Consider the following 18243-nt stretch of genomic DNA (forward strand, 5'->3'; position numbering starts at 1 on the left):
AGGTGAGCTGTTTGTATTGGACTAACTAGTTACCTGTAGATACACTTACCTTTACAGGTGAGCTGTTTGTCTTGGACTAACGATGAAGAACTGCCCAGGTCCCCAGCTCCAGACGGGACGTCCACAATGGCACCAGACTCCTCCCTGCCGTCGCTGAGACACACGCTGTGTACAACGTCTGGCTGCTGTAGCGTCTCTGGTTGTTGACGGACGTAACCGTTGAATCCGGTAACTGGACCGTTCTCTGAGTCGTACGTGCCGGCATGGGAGTTTCTCGTCCCTCGCTGCAGTTTAAATTCCGTCTTAGAATAAGAAAAGTTTTAGGTACTGATGAAGGTACCACAAGACAATGTTTGCAAATACTGTTTTAGAAAGTCTATCAAAATGTAGCCTATGCTAGTTTATTAATGTGTTTGGCTCGATAGTTGCCGTATTCTGTTTTAAATGTGAAAGATGCTACACATCTTTAATACAAAGCAGCTTTAGGTTTATTAAAATAATCTTAGTGTATTCAACTGATTATGATCAAAAGGTTTTTGTCGTTTTTTCAAATTTAAAATGAACTGTTACTTTATATACCACAAAGTCCAAATTACAAAAACCAATTAAGCTCAATTGTTAAGGCTTAGGGCTTTATTTAAAATTTTATCTTAATCCCTTTGTGGTACAATTTTTTTCTCTTAAAAGAGAGTGCACCGTGTGTTAAAAAAAGCTACAGGACATTACCCCCCGGAAACTACTCACGGACATTCCCCCCCGTATTTACCCCCTTTCAATTACCCCCCTTTCAATTACCCCCTTTCAATCCCCCCCCCCCCCCCGGGCACAACTTTTCATACACCATAAGTTTGCACAATTTAAGAAATAACAATCTATTTTTAATACATATCTTTATAAATGTAAGAAAATGTTAAACATTTAAACCTTGATGACTTAGATACTTACGTCTTGTCTCTCGTAACTGTCGTCTGTTTTACACGACCTCAGGTGATGTTGTACAAAATGTGTCCACCTGAGATCAGGTAGGGAACATTGGTAGAATGTAGGGAACATTGGTAGAATGTAGGGAACATTGGTAGAATGTAGGGAACATTGGTAGAAAATAGGGAACATTGGTAGAATGTAGGGAGCATTGGTAGAATGTAGGGAACATTGGTAGAATGTAGGGAACATTGGTAGAATGTAGGGAACATGGGTATAATGTAGGGAACATTGGTAGAATGTAGGGAACATTGGTAGAATATCAGGAACATTGGTAGAATGTAGGGAACATGGTTAGAATGTAGGGAACATTGATAGAATGTAAGGAACATTAGTAGAATGTAGGGAACATTGATAGAATGTAGGGCACATTGGTAGAAAATAGGGAACATTGGTAGAATGTAGGAAACATTGGTAGAATGTAGGGAACATTGGTAGAATGTAGGGAACATTGGTAGAATGTAGGGCACATTGGTAGAATGTAGGGAAATTTGGTAGAATGTAGGGAACATTGGTAGAATGTAGGGAACAATAGTAGAATGTAGGGACCATTGGTGGAATGTATGGAACATTGGTAGAACGTAGGGAACAATAATAGAATGTAGGGAACATTAGTAGAATGTGACTTTGGTATATGTAAAGGATAGAGCAGTCAGCATTATGCCTAGACGTCTTTAGTTTCCTTAACGGTTTCGGGTACCCATTAGAGCTGGGTGGACTCAGGGATGTCCAACCTACTCAAACCAAGAATCCCATAATAATTTTTATTTGCATAGTTCGCGGGTCTAATTTTAACTTAAAAGTCAAAATTTTAAAAGTAATTTTTTAAAAAAGGTCTTTCAGTATGTAACATCTTGGTTTATATCCTCAGTTCTATTCAAAATATTTTTATTTCATATCCTTAATCTAAAAATAAAGACACATTTTCGTTCAGATTCAAAATCTACAAGTCAAGACAAATGTTAGTTCAGATCTTAAATCAAGACAAATTTAAAAGCAACCATCTCGTGACATTTAAAATCCATATTTATGGTGTAGCGGTGAGGGGGGGGGGGGGGGCAATGCGATGCTCTAATCAATATCAGATAATACGTTCTCCAACATTTTAACCTGCTGTGAAATTGAGGGGAGCTGACATCTATTTTTAACCATAGGTTTCTGGGTAATGCTGCCGACATGCGCGCGTGATTTTCTGAAGCACGTGCTGTTATTTTCTTGTGTCGTCATCAACGTCTGCTCGTTATTTCATCAGAGTAATGGCCGTCCAAACCCAATCATCAGACGACAAAGTGGCGCGTGCTCCAACAGTAAATTGTAAGGTCGGTGACCGGCAAGTTTTTATACGTGATTGTAACATTTATCTCATACGTCCATTACAAACATGAATAAAATAAGGACAAAAATAAATGCTCATCATATCTGGCCCTAACAATCTTACCTGGCCCTAACAATCTTACCTGACCCTAACAATCTTAGCTGACCCTAAAACTCTTACCTGGCCCTATCTTACCTGGCCCTAACAATCTTAACTGGCCCTAACAATCTTACCTGGCCCTATCTTACCTGGCCCTAACAATCTTACCTGGCCCTAACAATCTTACCTGGCCCTAACAATCTTACCTGGCCCTAACAATCTTACCTGGCCCTAACAATCTTACCTGGCCCTAACAATCTTACCTGGCCCTAACAATCTTACCTGGCCCTATCTTACCTGGCCCGAACAATCTTACCTGGCCCTAACTATCTTACCTGGCCCTAACAATCTTACCTGACCCTAATAATCTTACCTGGCCCTAACAATCTTACCTGGCCCTATCTTACCTGGCCCTAACAATCTTACCTGGCACTAACAATCTTACCTGGCCCTATCTTACCTGGCCCTAACAATCTTACCTGGCCCTAACAATCTTACCTGGCCCTAACAATCTTACCTGACCCTAACAATCTTACCTGGCCCTATCTTACCTGACACTAACAACCTTACCTGACCCTAACAATCTTATCTGGCCCTAACAATCTTACCTGGCCCTAACAATCTTACCTGACCCTAACAATCTTACCTGGCCCTAACTATCTTACCTGGCCCTAACAATCTTACCTGGCGCTAACAATCTTACCTGGCCCTAACAATCTTACCTGGCCCTAACAATCTTACCTGGCCCTAACAATCTTACCTGACCCTAAGAATCTTACCTGGCCCTAACAATCTTACCTGGACCTAACAATCTTAGACCTAACAATCTTACCTGGCCCTGACAATCTTACCTGGCCCTATCTTACCTGACCCTAACAACCTTACCTGACCCTAACAATCTCACCTGGCCCTAACAATCTTACCTGGCCCTAACAATCTTACCTGGCCCTAACAATCTTACCTGGCCACAACAATCTTACCTGGCCCTAACAATCTTACCTGGCCCTAACAATCTTACCTGGACCTAACAATCTTAGACCTAACTATCTTACCTGACCCTAACAATCTTAACTGGCCCTAACTATCTTACCTGGCCCTAACAATCTTACCTGGCCCTAACAATCTTACCTGACCCTAACAATCTTACCTGGCCCTAACAATCTTACCTGGCCCTAACAATCTTACCTGGCCCTAACAATCTTACATGGCCCTAACAATCTTACATGGCCCTAACTATCTTACATGGCCCTAACAATCTTACCTGGCCCTAACAATCTTACCTGGCCCTATCTTACCTGGCCCTAACAATCTTACCTGGCCCTATCTTACCTGGCCCTAACAATCTTACCTGGCACTAACAATCTTACCTGGCCCTAACTATCTTACCTGGCCCTAACAATCTTACCTGGCCCTAACAATCTTACCTGACCCTAACAATCTTACCTGGCCCTAACTATCTTACCTGGCCCTAACAATCTTACCTGGCCCTAACTATCTTACCTTGCCCTAACAATCTTACCTGACCCTAACAATCTTACCTGGCCCTAACTATCTTACCTGACACTAACAATCTTACCTTGCCCTAACAATCTTACCTGACCCTAACAATCTTACCTGGCCCTAACAATCTTACCTGGCCCTAACAATCTTACCTCACCCTAACAATCTTACCTGACCCTAACAATCTTACCTGGCCCTAACAATCTTACCTGGCCCTAACTATCTTACCTGGCCCTATCTTACCTGGCCCTAACAATCTTACCTGGCCCTAACACACCAAAACTTACTGTGAGGGTGGGGGTTTTAAGAAGGCGTAACGGATGAATCCAATAACACACAGTTCAAGTTCAACTATAATTGTTCTTTATTAAAATGATATTTATGTTCAAGTTTCTACCTAACTGATCTACACTGTACTATTTACTCCTACTACTGACTGTTCATATACTACTAACTCCCATGACCAATCCTAACACTAACTGTTCTCTACATTCTACAACGTAACACCTTCTACCTTCGCTAGCTAATCATGATCTCCTAACTATCTACATTCCTCGGCCGTCTCTGACCGCTACCTAACAACTTCTCTACTCGCTATCTACCTATCAACTCCTGGCCTATCGCTCTACTGCCCCACGCCTCAGTGGTCAGCTGACCATACCACGTGACCGGTCAGTCTCTGAATTTCCATTGGTCTACCTCTGACTAACACGCTAAAGCCTATTTCTGCTATCTACCTGGCTTCGACGCAACATTGCGTCATCACACTTACCTTGCCAGAAAAAAGGTCCCACAGCAGATGAGAATTACGACAATAGAACAAATGAAGAAGATGATAGTGTTGATCTTTTCATCATCCAACATCAGCTTTGTGACAATTCGGTTAAACGACACCAGAACACCTGCAACACCTGGAGAGCATAAACACAACGCTGACGTCATGGTCAATTGAGGACAAACACAACGCTGACGTCATGGTCTATTAGGGACAAACACAGCGCTGACGTCATGGTCTATTGAGGACAAACACAACGCTGACGTCATGGTCTACTGGGGACAAATACAACGCTTACGTCATGGTCTACTGGGGACAAATACAACGCTTACGTCATGGTCTATTGAGGACAAACACAACGCTTACGTCATGGTCTATTGGGGACAAACACAACGCTGACGGCATGGTCTACTGGGGACAAATACAACGCTTACGTCATGGTCTATTGAGGACAAACACAACGCTTACTTCATGGTCTATTGGGGACAAACACAACGCTGACGGCATGGTCTACTGGGGACAAATACAACGCTTACGTCATGGTCTATTGAGGACAAACACAACGCTTACGTCATGGTCTATTGGGGACAAACACAACGCTTACGTCATGGTCTCTTATGGGACAAACACAGCGCTTACGTCATGGTCTACTAGGGACAAACACAACGCTTACGTCATGGTCTACTGGGGACAAACACATAACAGACCTAGTGCACCAGTTTTTGATAGACCTAGTGCACGAGTCTATAACAGACCTAGTGCACCAGTCTGTATGTGACATGTGACAGACCTAGTGCACCAGTTTATAACAGACCCAGTGCACCAGTTAATGTAACAGACCTAGTACATCGGCCTGTGACAGACCTAGTGCACCAATCTATAACAGACCTAGTGCACCAGTCTGTGATATACCAAGTGCACCAGTCTGTATTTGACAGACCTAGTGCACCAGCCTGTATGTGACAGACCTAGTGCACCAATCTATAACAGACCTAGTGCACCAGTCTGTATGTGACAGACCTAGTGCACCAGCCTGTATGTGACAGACCTAGTGCACCAATCTATAACAGACCTAGTGCACCAATCTATAACAGACCTAGTGCACCAGCCTGTATGTGACAGACCTAGTGCACCAATCTATAACAGACCTAGTGCACCAATCTATAACAGACCTAGTGCACCAGTCTGTATGTGACAGACCTAGTGCACCAATCTATAACAGACCTAGTGCACCAGTCTGTATGTGACAGACCTAGTGCACCAGTCTGTATTTGACAGACCTAGTGCACCAGCCTGTATGTGACAGACCTAGTGCACCAATCTATAACAGACCTAGTGCACCAGTCTGTATGTGACAGACCTAGTGCACCAGCCTGTATGTGACAGACCTAGTGCACCAATCTATAACAGACCTAGTGCACCAATCTATAACAGACCTAGTGCACCAGCCTGTATGTGACAGACCTAGTGCACCAATCTATAACAGACCTAGTGCACCAATCTATAACAGACCTAGTGCACCAGTCTGTATGTGACAGACCTAGTGCACCAGTCTGTATTTGACAGACCTAGTGCACCAGCCTGTATGTGACAGACCTAGTGCACCAATCTATAACAGACCTAGTGCACCAGTCTGTATGTGACAGACCTAGTGCACCAGCCTGTATGTGACAGACCTAGTGCACCAATCTATAACAGACCTAGTGCACCAATCTATAACAGACCTAGTGCACCAGCCTGTATGTGACAGACCTAGTGCACCAATCTATAACAGACCTAGTGCACCAATCTATAACAGACCTAGTGCACCAGCCTGTATGTGACAGACCTAGTGCACCAATCTATAACAGACCTAGTGCACCAGTCTGTATGTGACAGACCTAGTGCACCAGCCTGTATGTGACAGACCTAGTGCACCAATCTATAACAGACCTAGTGCACCAATCTATAACAGACCTAGTGCACCAGCCTGTATGTGACAGACCTAGTGCACCAATCTATAACAGACCTAGTGCACCAATCTATAACAGACCTAGTGCACCAGTCTGTATGTGACAGACCTAGTGCACCAATCTATAACAGACCTAGTGCACCAATCTATAACAGACCTAGTGCACCAGTCTGTATTTGACAGACCTAGTGCACCAGCCTGTATGTGACAGACCTAGTGCACCAGCCTGTATGTGACAGACCTAGTGCACCAATCTATAACAGACCTAGTGCACCAATCTATAACAGACCTAGTGCACCAGCCTGTATGTGACAGACCTAGTGCACCAATCTATAACAGACCTAGTGCACCAATCTATAACAGACCTAGTGCACCAGTCTGTTTGTGACAGACCTAGTGCACCAATCTATAACAGACCTAGTGCACCAATCTATAACAGACCTAGTGCACCAGTCTGTATTTGACAGACCTAGTGCACCAGCCTGTATGTGACAGACCTAGTGCACCAATCTATAACAGACCTAGTGCACCAGTCTGTATGTGACAGATCTAGTGCACCAGCCTGTATGTGACAGACCTAGTGCACCAATCTATAACAGACCTAGTGCACCAGCCTGTATGTGACAGACCTAGTGCACCAATCTATAACAGACCTAGTGCACCAATCTATAACAGACCTAGTGCACCAGTCTGTATGTGACAGACCTAGTGCACCAGTCTGTATTTGACAGACCTAGTGCACCAGCCTGTATGTGACAGACCTAGTGCACCAATCTATAACAGACCTAGTGCACCAGTCTGTATGTGACAGACCTAGTGCACCAGCCTGTATGTGACAGACCTAGTGCACCAATCTATAACAGACCTAGTGCACCAATCTATAACAGACCTAGTGCACCAGCCTGTATGTGACAGACCTAGTGCACCAATCTATAACAGACCTAGTGCACCAGCCTGTATGTGACAGACCTAGTGCACCAATCTATAACAGACCTAGTGCACCAATCTATAACAGACCTAGTGCATCAGCCTGTATGTGACAGACCTAGTGCACCGGTATGTGACAGACCAAGTGCACCAGCTTGTGACAGACCTAGTGCACCGGTATGTGACAGACCAAGTGCACCGGTATGTGACAGACCAAGTGCACCAGGCTGTCGTGTAGCAACTGAATATAATATTTATTGATTTCAAACAAACGAAATCGGTGGTAGAATGTTCAGGTTAACGACTGTGTGTGCTTGATACTAACGGATAAGCTACGTTTTATTTGGCTTATTAATATAATTATAATCTTACAATTAGTATCATTTTAGCATAACTGCAGTTTTTGTTACAAGAAATCATGTGTAAATACCAATGTTACTACTTTTCGCCATACACCCTCTCACCTCTTCCACCATCCAACGCTCTCCCTTTCTCTCCCTCTCTCTCCCTCCTCTCCTCCTCAGCCAAACATCGATCTGTCACTCTCAGCCGTTAGAGCTCATTGATATGCGACATTAACAGAAATCTAGGTCACCGCAAACAAGAATAAGAGCAGTTCAAATCACAGCCAGCTGATCGCATTTAACCCTGAGTAAACAGGAAAAGAACGGCAAGATGAATCTAGAAAGTTTACTTTAGTTTTTAATGGTGACAATTCAGTGCTTGATATTAAAGGGTTAATAACTTAGATTTCTTTAAAGATTGTTGGCAATGTATGCAGAGTTTCTTCCAGGCATCTCTTCGTGGGGGCAGAGCCCCCCCCCCATGAAGAAAGTCTACCACCCCCCTCACCACCCCCCACCCCCCACCCGCTATCCCGAACGAAATGGAATTTATATAGAAAACATACTTTTATCATTGTCCGCCCCGCCCCCCCCCCCCCCCGGAAATTGTTGACCGTCGTCCCCGTCCCCCCGAAAATAATATCAAGTGCTCCCCCCCCCCCCCCCCGTAGATAAAAGTCTGGAAGAAATACTATTATTGCACCACAAAAATATGACTTGTCTCATTACGTATTATTAAGTTAATATTTAGTATTATTATGTAGCGTAAAAATAAAGAGAGAGAGAGAGAGAGAGAGAGAGAGAGAGAGAGAGAGAGAGAGAGAGAGAGAGATTCTACAACTTATATGAGAAATCAAAAGAGTTTCTTCCAGCCCCCGCCGCCCCCCCCCCCCCCCCTTCCCCCCGAACGAAATGAAATTTATATAGAAAATATATACTTTTAACAGTGTCCGCCCCCCCCCCGGAAGAAAGTCTACCAACCCCCCCCCCCCCCCCGAAAATTTCAAGTGCGTCGCCCTCCCCCCCCCCCCCCCCCCCCCACGGAGAAAAAAGTCTGGAAGAAACACTGAAAGTGAGTTTAAGTTATGTTACGGTAGACATAATCAACTAGACCATCCAATCAATTAACTAGTCAATTAGTCAATTAGACCACCCAATCAGTCAACTAGACCACCCAATCAGTCAATTAGACCACCCAATCAGTCAACTAGCCAATCAGTCAACTAGACCACCCAATCAGTCAACTAGACCACCCAATCAGTCAACTAGACAATCAGTCAACTAAACCACCCAATCAGTCAACTAGACCACCCAATCAGTCAACTAGACCACCCAATCAGTCAACTAGACCACCCAATCAGTCAACTAGACCACCCAATCAATCAACTAGACCACCCAATCAGTCAACTAGACCACCCAATCAATCAACTAGACCACCCAATCAGTCAACTAGCCAATCAGTCAACTAGACCACCCAATCAGTCAACTAGCCAATCAGTCAACTAGATTACCCAATCAGTCAACTAGACCACCCAATCAGTCAACTAGACAACCCAATCAGTCAACAAGAGCACCCAATCAGTCAACTAGACCACCCATTCAGTCAACTAGACCAATCACTCAGTCAACTAGACCATCCAATCAGTCAACTAGACCACCCAATCAGTCAACTAGCCAATCAGTCAACTAGACCACCCAATCAGTCAACTAGCCAATCAGTCAACTAAACCACCCAATCAGTCAACTAGACCACCCAATCAGTCAACTAGACCACCCAATCAGTCAACTAGACCACCCAATCAGTCAACTAGACCACCCAATCAATCAACTAGACCACCCAATCAGTCAACTAGACCACCCAATCAATCAACTAGACCACCCAATCAGTCAACTAGCCAATCAGTCAACTAGACCACCCAATCAGTCAACTAGCCAATCAGTCAACTAGATTACCCAATCAGTCAACTATACCACCCAATCAGTCAACTAGACAACCCAATCAGTCAACAAGAGCACCCAATCAGTCAACTAGACCACCCATTCAGTCAACTAGACCACTCACTCATTCAACTAGACCATCCAATCAGTCAACTAGACCACCCAATCAGTCAACTAGCCAATCAGTCAACTAGACCACCCAATCAGTCAACTAGCCAATCAGTCAACTAGACCACCCAATCAGTCAACTAGACCACCCAATCAGTCAACTAGACAATCAGTCACAGACCACACAATCAGTCAACTAGACCACCCAATCAGTCAACTAGCCCACCCAATCAGTCAACTAGCCAATCAGTCAACTAGACCACCCAATCAGTCAACTAGACCACCCAATCAGTCAACTAGACCACACAATCAGTCAACAAAACCACCCAATCAGTCAACAAAACCACCCAATCAGTCAACTAGACCACCCAATCAGTCAACTAGACCACCCAATCAGTCAACTAGACCACCCAATCAGTCAACTAGACCACCCAATCAGTCAACTAGACCACCCAATCAGTCAACTAGACCACACAATCAGTCAACTAGACCACACAATCAGTCAACTAGACCACACAATCAGTCAACTAGCCAATCAGTCAACTAGACCACCCAATCAGTCAACTAGACCACTCACTCGGTAAACCAGACTTTTAAGTTTAAGTCGAAGAAAAGAAGCTAAACGAGAATTAAGAGATCTAAAGTAAACCATCGATCGTTTTCAACACAACATAAAATTATAAACCCACTACTACACCCCCCCCCCCCTCCCACCTCCTCGACTCTACGTGTTATTTATTACGTGCAAGATCTTTTGAATCGACATCTCAAAGTTATTTTAATATCATTAAGGAAATTCGTTTCAAAATGTCTAGACGGAGTGGTGTCAGAAGCTTCTGCGGTCTAGACAGAACTGAACTTGAGACTTACTTTCACCAGCCATGACGCCTTGTGTGTATCTCCTAGGCAACATGTTTGCGTAACCATAGAAACTTGACTGTTGAACTAAACGTATAAAAATAAAACAATATTGTATAACAATATATAAAACAATAGAAATATAAATTGATCAACGAAAGAAAAAGAGTGTTAGGAAACAGTTTTAGGACTGCCAAATAAGGCTACAGCACATTACCCCTCCACCCCCCCCCCCCCCCCCCTCAAGTTAGAATCCTCATTTTAACTCAAAGTCTACACCTATATATTACCTTAATCCTAACCTTAAGAAAAAGATCAAACCCAAAGCATTCACCTCAGCCTAAAACTTAACAAAAAACCAAAACCAATTCTAGACTTTGGTTGAAGCCTAACCTTGACCATAACACTAACCCTAATCCATAGCCATAGCCATAGTCACAGCCACAGCTACAGCCACAGCCATAACCCTAACCCTAACCCTAACCCTAACCCTAACCCTAACCCTAACCCTAACCCTATCCCAAAATTTAACCCTAGTGTACCTAGCTGTGTCTGTGGGTCAGGGGGGAAAAGTCTTACTGGGAGTGGGGGGTGGGGTGTAATTGACAAGGGGGGGGGGGGGTAATTGACAGAGGGGTAATTACTCCGGGGGGTAATGCCGGGAGGTGGAGTCCGGGGGTAATTGACGGGGGGGGGGGGGTAATGCCCTATTCCCGTCAAATAAATAGCTTTATTTTCGGCATCCTGGAAAGATTAGCACTAGGGTAAAGTAACACTTTCGAACCTGGCGGTCCATAGGGTAGGTGAAGTAGAGTTCACCTGCTTATGTTACCTCCGCACACCGTACTTTGCCCAGCCGGCTTTTGCTTACCCTAACACGAGTCAGGTACCCATCAGAGCTGGGTGGTTTCAAGCCCAGGATCCGAACACAAGACTATCGGGTTAGTGGTTGAACGCTCTGTTAACCGACCACGCCGAACAATAAAGTGGAAGTAAAGCAATTTGATTATGTGAGTTCGGCCACTATACCATTTAAACATTTCATCAGTTACTGCTGATCGGTAATTAATACCACACGCAAAGGTCAAGGCAAAGGTCAAGGCCAACTTACCCGCACAGCCGACAGCAATGACAGCCACACCGGTCATGGTGACCCAGTAACCGGTGTCGTGGTCAAACAGGTTGAGCGTGACGTCACAGATGGTCAGGAAGAGCAGAAGTGAAATGGAGATGACGTAGCCGAACATGACCCGCCAGGTGAGGGAGAGGGTCTCGACCAGCACGTTGTTGAGGATGACCCCCAGCATCCCCACCACAATCGTCGTGGCTGTCATGTCGAACACAATCGTTGTGTGGGGGAACCGGCTCTGTGGGGGGGGGGGGGAGATCAAACTATTAGCAAATCAAATACATTCAAGGCCGATCGGGGGGGGGATCAAACTGTTAGCAAATCAAATACATTCAAGGCCGATCGGGGGGGGGATCAAACTGTTAGCAAATCAAATACATTCATGACCAATCAGTGGAGGGGGGGGGAGATCAAACTGTTAGCAAATCAAATACATTCAAGGCCGATCGGGGGGGGGGATCAAACTGTTAGCAAATCAAATACATTCATGACCAATCAGTGGAGGGGGGGGGGAGATCAAACTGTTAGCAAATCAAATACATTCAAGGCCCGCTGTAAAGGCCGAGGCTGGCAGTCAGAAACAATAATCTTTATTGTTAGAGCTGTATAGGTTTGTACCCGTTATTAATCTAATACGTTTCCTTTACCTCCCCCCCCCCCAACTTTCAGAGAAATAGAATTTTTTACATTTATTTACAAAACATAAGCTATAACTATTGTCCCCCCCCCCCCCCCTCCTTTCCCCGAGAAGTTTCATTCCACCCCCCCCCCCACCCACCCAGAGACAAATATCTGAAAGAAACCATGTGTCCCCTCACGCCAGACCATACCCATCTACTGGTACTCCCCTCTGGTAGGATATGATACACACCCCCCCCCAAACCAAAGATGGCGTTGGGTCGTTTTTGTCTGTTCTGGTCTCTACCAATGGTGCTATTTATCATCCTTCAAGTCTCAACCACATACAGCAGCATTTATTTTACATTGGGGTTGAATAGACGCTCATTGGTGGTCTAGGATAGTTCTCTGGGAGCCCTAAAGTTCTTTGCTTGGGAAGGGGAGGGGGGAGGGGCTTGCTTTGCCAATCCTTGATTAAACGTCCTCAGCTTTTTCGCCCTGATGATCCACAATACTTTTTAGGTAAATAACGGATGCCTTTACTGTAAGGAGACTTCCATTTAGTGTGTCTTGTTCAGTGTTTGTTCTTTAGTATTTTGGTCCAACCTGCACTGATATGTCTGCTTCCATATTTTTGTTTTTGTTTTCTCCTGTATCTGCAATTGGTTGTAGGAGAGGAGGCGACGGTTCTTTACGCAAAGTCCAGGTTGTTTCCTTAGAGTACTCTCCGTTCCTACTATCTCTAGTGGCTGTCTTCATTATCTGATGGTATGAAGAAGAGTATCAACATCAGGCATCATTGACGAACACCGAGCACCTGTAAACCGTTTGTTATTTGACATCCATTGACAATTCTATAGGACGTCCCCCCCCCATGTGTGTTTTTAATGAGGCTTACAGTCTCATTGGAATGCCGTGGTGGTTTCGTAAGAGCTTCCAGGTGGTATCTCGATCCACACTGCCGAATGGGGTTTTTTTTTGTTGTAATCAATGAAATTAATGCACAGTGGTAAGTTCAGCTCTAGTGACTGCTCAATTATGATGGTGTGTGTTGCGATCTGGTCCGTGCATGGTCTATTCTGTCTGAATCTTGTGTAACACATATGATTACCAGCCAAAGGGGGATAAAACTATGAAGTTTTTATTCATTGGGTTGCGGCCCCTGTGGGATCGCAACTGAACAGTGGACGTTGTTTTTTTATGCTTTTGTGAGCGAAATTACCTGTGTTCCATGTCATGTGACATGGGATTGTGGGTAGTTATGTGCCTAGCCGTGTCGCACACGCAAGGCTGCTGTCTGTGGACCAAGATGTAGACCTAATGAAGGGCTGCAGTTCTTTTTCTTTTGGTCTTTTGGATTGTTTGGATCTTTTGGTTTATCTTGGCTAGTTCGTTTTGTACTACTGTGTTGCATCGCCGTCATGGCTCGATGCTATAAATAAACGAGTACTTGACAACAACTGTCGGCGTCGGTGTGTACTAAATCTCAGGGTCAGCCCGTCTTAACCACAACACCTCAGTGGGTAAAAGCATCCCCACTGAGTGAGGGTTACATTTGGCGCCCAACGTGGGGCATGACTTTGAGAGGTAGGATGGAACACAGTGAGCCGACGTTGGAGAAGTTGACGGAGGAGCTGGCCAAGTTGACGGCTAAGATGGCGGCGATGCAGGCAGATGCGCAGCGGCCCGTGACGGTGGAGGTGTGTGCTCCAGCACACAACAGCAAGCTGAGTGTGTTCACCGGCCTTCCACCCACTGGAGGAGGGGAGGTGAGTTTCCCGGAATGGGAAACCCAAGTTCAATGCTTGCTGCGGAACACCAGCGTTCCGAACCCGTTGCCACGCGTCTTAGGCAGCCTGAGAGGGATTGCCTATGAGCGGGTGAAGCAAGCTGCGAGTCCAGAGGAAGTGCTATGCCTCCTACAAAGCACTTTTGGCGACACCAGATGTGCCGAAGACAGGTATCTGCAGTTCAGCCGACTCACTCCACATCCAAGGGAGTCAGCGTCGGAATTTCTCTGCCGACTGTGGTCAGAGATGACGAAGCTAAACCAGCAGCGTATCTTTACTGAGGCCGATGCCCAGAAGAAGGTGTATCACACTTTCTGCAAGGGGGTTTCACCTCTTCTGGCGCTCGAACTTCGCGGCACATTTGGTTTCGCAGGGGAAGCCAGTCCGAAGGTGGAGGACGTCCTGAAAGCTGTTAAAAGGCTGGACGGGACAACTGAGTCCACAGTCGTAGCCACGGCAGCAGCTAACAGGACTATCCAGGTCGACGCAGTAACGGCAGCTGTTCACCAAGAGACGACGCCGCCGCTGATGCTCACGGAGGAACAACTCGACCGTCTGGCGGAGAAGGTCGACGCAGTAACGGTAGCTGGTCGCCAGGAGACGACGCCGCCGCTGATGCTCACGGAGGAACAACGCGACCGTCTGGCGGAGAAGGTGGCAGATATCCTAGCCCGGAAACAACAGCCCTCCAGAGGAGCTTGTTACGGGTGCGGGTCCACGAAGCACTTCGTCCGCGACTGTCCGAGAAAAGCAGCTAGGCAACGGGGTCAGCAGCAGGGAAACGCCAGTCCATCAGCGTCGGGGAGCGGATGCTGATGCGTGTTCTGCCAAGCTCCCAGCCCAAGTTTACGCCACCGAGATCATCACAGTGTCGAGCAACCACAGCTCAGGTTACCTCGCCTAGCGGCTGGAGGTACGGCTGTCGGGTGTTCCGCCGTGGAGGAGGGTTGCAGCCGGAGGGTGCGCGTGAGAAGGGTAGACATCCACACCATGAATGTCAGTCTCAGCGCGAGCAAGATCGTCGCTTGGGAGACAGACATGACACAAGCAGAGATCGGAGACGCCGCCGGAGGAGAGGCCGACGACGTGGTGGACGCCGCCGTGGTTGGCAGCGACCCGACTATACAATGTCGAGTGCTGGGCCCACTGTGGCGGAGGGGGAGCGACGGAGAGAGGTCATACCAACCAGTGAGGCAGATGAAGGTGAGGAACTGACAGTCAAGGTTTTGGTCCCAACTAGACTTCGGCCGGAGGCAACGCCTTTCGTGCCAGAGGTTGTCGCCCGGGACGGACAAGACAAGGTGATGGTCAGGCCAGCCCCACATCTGGATGAGGTGAATGCGAGGGACGAGGCATCGGACGAGGATGACTCTTGGATCAACCCAGAACCACCAGCGGAGCTGCGGAGGTCAACCCGTCAACGACGACCCGTCGAGCGACTCAACCTGGCGCATCAAGTGGTGACCAGTACCAGCACTGGAGCCTCTACCGGTTTGCCGGGAATAATCTATTTGAGTTGAAAGGACTTAATGTCTGTGTACTTGTGTACTGAACTTTTTTTTAAGTACTATTAAGTATGAGTTGTAAATGTAAATGTAAATGTGAATTCCATTGTACATTTATTTGTGAGGGGGGCTGTGTAACACATATGGTTACCAGCCAAAGGGGGATAAAACTATGAAGTTTTTATTCATTGGGTTGCGGCCCCTGTGGGATCGCAACTGAACAGTGGACGTTGTTTTTTTATGCTTTTGTGAGCGAAATTACCTGTGTTCCATGTCATGTGACATGGGATTGTGGGTAGTTATGTGCCTAGCCGTGTCGCACACGCAAGGCTGCTGTCTGTGGACCAAGATGTAGACCTAATGAAGGGCTACAGTTCTTTTTCTTTTGGTCTTTTGGATTGTTTGGATCTTTTGGTTTATCTTGGCTAGTTCGTTTTGTACTACTGTGTTGCATCGCCGTCATGGCTCGATGCTATAAATAAACGAGTACTTGACAACAACTGTCGGCGTCGGTGTGTACTAAATCTCAGGGTCAGCCCGTCTTAACCACAACACCTCAGTGGGTAAAAGCATCCCCACTGAGTGAGGGTTACATTTGCTTGCTCATCTCTAAACTCTAGATCAGGGACATTTTCCATCCTATTTAGAGGACTCTGTTAAAGTTTTTCCCTAACTCCGAGAAGAGTGGGATTCCTCTGTAGTTGTTAGTTACAAAGGTCATGTTTAATGGGGAGCTTGATCTGATGGTCTTCGTTCTGTTATTGTTGTTTTTTATAAATATTTCTACCTCCTCCCATATCTCTCAAAGACTGGGTGCAACATCTTTATTGATGTTTCCAGATCTGCTTTTAATGATTCTGCTGGAATGTCGTAAGGTCCAGCTGCCTTTCCATTCTTCATCTGGGAGATGGCCTTCATAATCTTTTCTCTAGTTGGCCTCTCAGAGTTGATAGGGAGATCTACTTCAGCAGGGTCTATGTCTGGTGGGTTCAGAGGTGCTTGTCTATTTAGTAGTTCCTCAATGTTCCACCATCTGTTGGCTTAGGCTTTTGATGGTCTACTCAAAGACCCAAAGACCTGTTTGGTTGTGCCATAGAAATGTTTCATGTTTCCATTGTATGCTGCTTTCCGCTTTTGCTGCTAACCCCTATAGAACGTTTCTTACCATTTTTTTTCTGCTTATGAAATATATATATATATATATATATATATATATATATATATATATATATATATATATATATATATATGTGTGTGTGTGTGTGTGTGTGTGTGTGTGTGTTATGGGAAACAACTAATTCAACAGCCAGCATGAAACATGTTTTAACACTTACCTGGTAATAATCAACAGCCACGATAAAACATGTTTTAACACTTACCTGGTAATAATCAACAGCCACGATAAAACAGGTGTATGGAAGCATGTAGCCAATCCCAGAGAGCAAGAAGGCGATGTAGATTTTACTGTGGGCATCCACTGGGACATTATCAAAGGGATTAGAGAAACGTTTAGACTTGGATTTGGCCTCAAGTTCGGCCTTCAAACGTGCAAATATTTTCCTCTCATCTTTGTCCCCTCTGGCCCCTTGTAGGATCCGTGTATCTGGAGTTGACTGAAGTGAAAGTTTCGAGTAGGCCCACGAGTTGTCCGCCCCTTCTGTTGACATCTTGCGTAGGTTAAGTTACTATTAAACTAAACATCTTCTCCTAAGTTAGTTTATGTGAAAAGTATGTTTAGATGTTAACACTTCAATTCCATTTGAATTAGCTTGCTGTTGTAATTTTTAAAATCTCACTGAATTTGTTCTGATCACTAACAAACACGAATCAAAAGCTGCGTGTCAAAACTAAAAATCATAATCGATCCCAACCGAGTTGAATACAAACATAATCGAGGCCTATGCACTTAACCCACTTTAACACAAACGTAATCGAAGCCAAATCACTTCAACACAAACATAATCGAAGCCAAATCACTTTAACACAAACATAATCGAAGCTAAATCACTTTAACACAAACATAATCGAAGCCTAATCACTAAACCCACTTTAACACAAACATAATCGAAGCCAAATCGCTTCAACACAAATATAATCGAAGCCAAATCACTTTAACACAAACATAATCGAAGCCTAATCACTTAAACCACTTTAACACAAACATAATCGAAGCCAAATTACCTCAACATAAACATAATCGAAGCCAAATCACTTTAACACAAACATAATCGAAGCCTAATCAATTAACCCACCTCACAAAACTGAATCCACACAAATGAATTTTTTTCCACGAATTTTAATTGCCAGTAGCTGATTTAAAAAATCAAAACTTTAAAAACACATTTTTCTCAAAATATCTCTGACATTACTCCCTTATATATATATATATATATATATATATATAT

General features: G+C 45.0%; 1 protein-coding gene across 1 annotated transcript in view; it reads right to left on the reverse strand.

Annotated features, from left to right (window-relative positions):
* LOC131951678 (equilibrative nucleoside transporter 4) overlaps positions 1–17644 on the reverse strand; it is a 34178-nt gene extending 16534 nt beyond the window's left edge. Inside the window, exons 1-6 of the mRNA XM_059314034.1 lie at positions 17218–17644; positions 11908–12163; positions 10809–10883; positions 4668–4806; positions 946–1012; positions 50–302 (exon numbers count right to left, since the gene is read on the reverse strand). Of these exons, the coding sequence (XP_059170017.1) occupies positions 50–302; positions 946–1012; positions 4668–4806; positions 10809–10883; positions 11908–12163; positions 17218–17505 (1078 nt within the window). The 5' untranslated portion in view covers positions 17506–17644. The remainder of the gene's footprint in view (positions 1–49; positions 303–945; positions 1013–4667; positions 4807–10808; positions 10884–11907; positions 12164–17217) is intronic.
* Positions 17645–18243: the final 599 nt, after the last annotated feature.

The sequence above is a fragment of the Physella acuta genome, unplaced genomic scaffold (assembly GCF_028476545.2).
Source record: "Physella acuta isolate Inbredline_101_S28 unplaced genomic scaffold, ASM2847654v3 ptg000820l, whole genome shotgun sequence".
In the NCBI taxonomy this organism is placed as follows: domain Eukaryota; kingdom Metazoa; phylum Mollusca; class Gastropoda; family Physidae; genus Physella; species Physella acuta.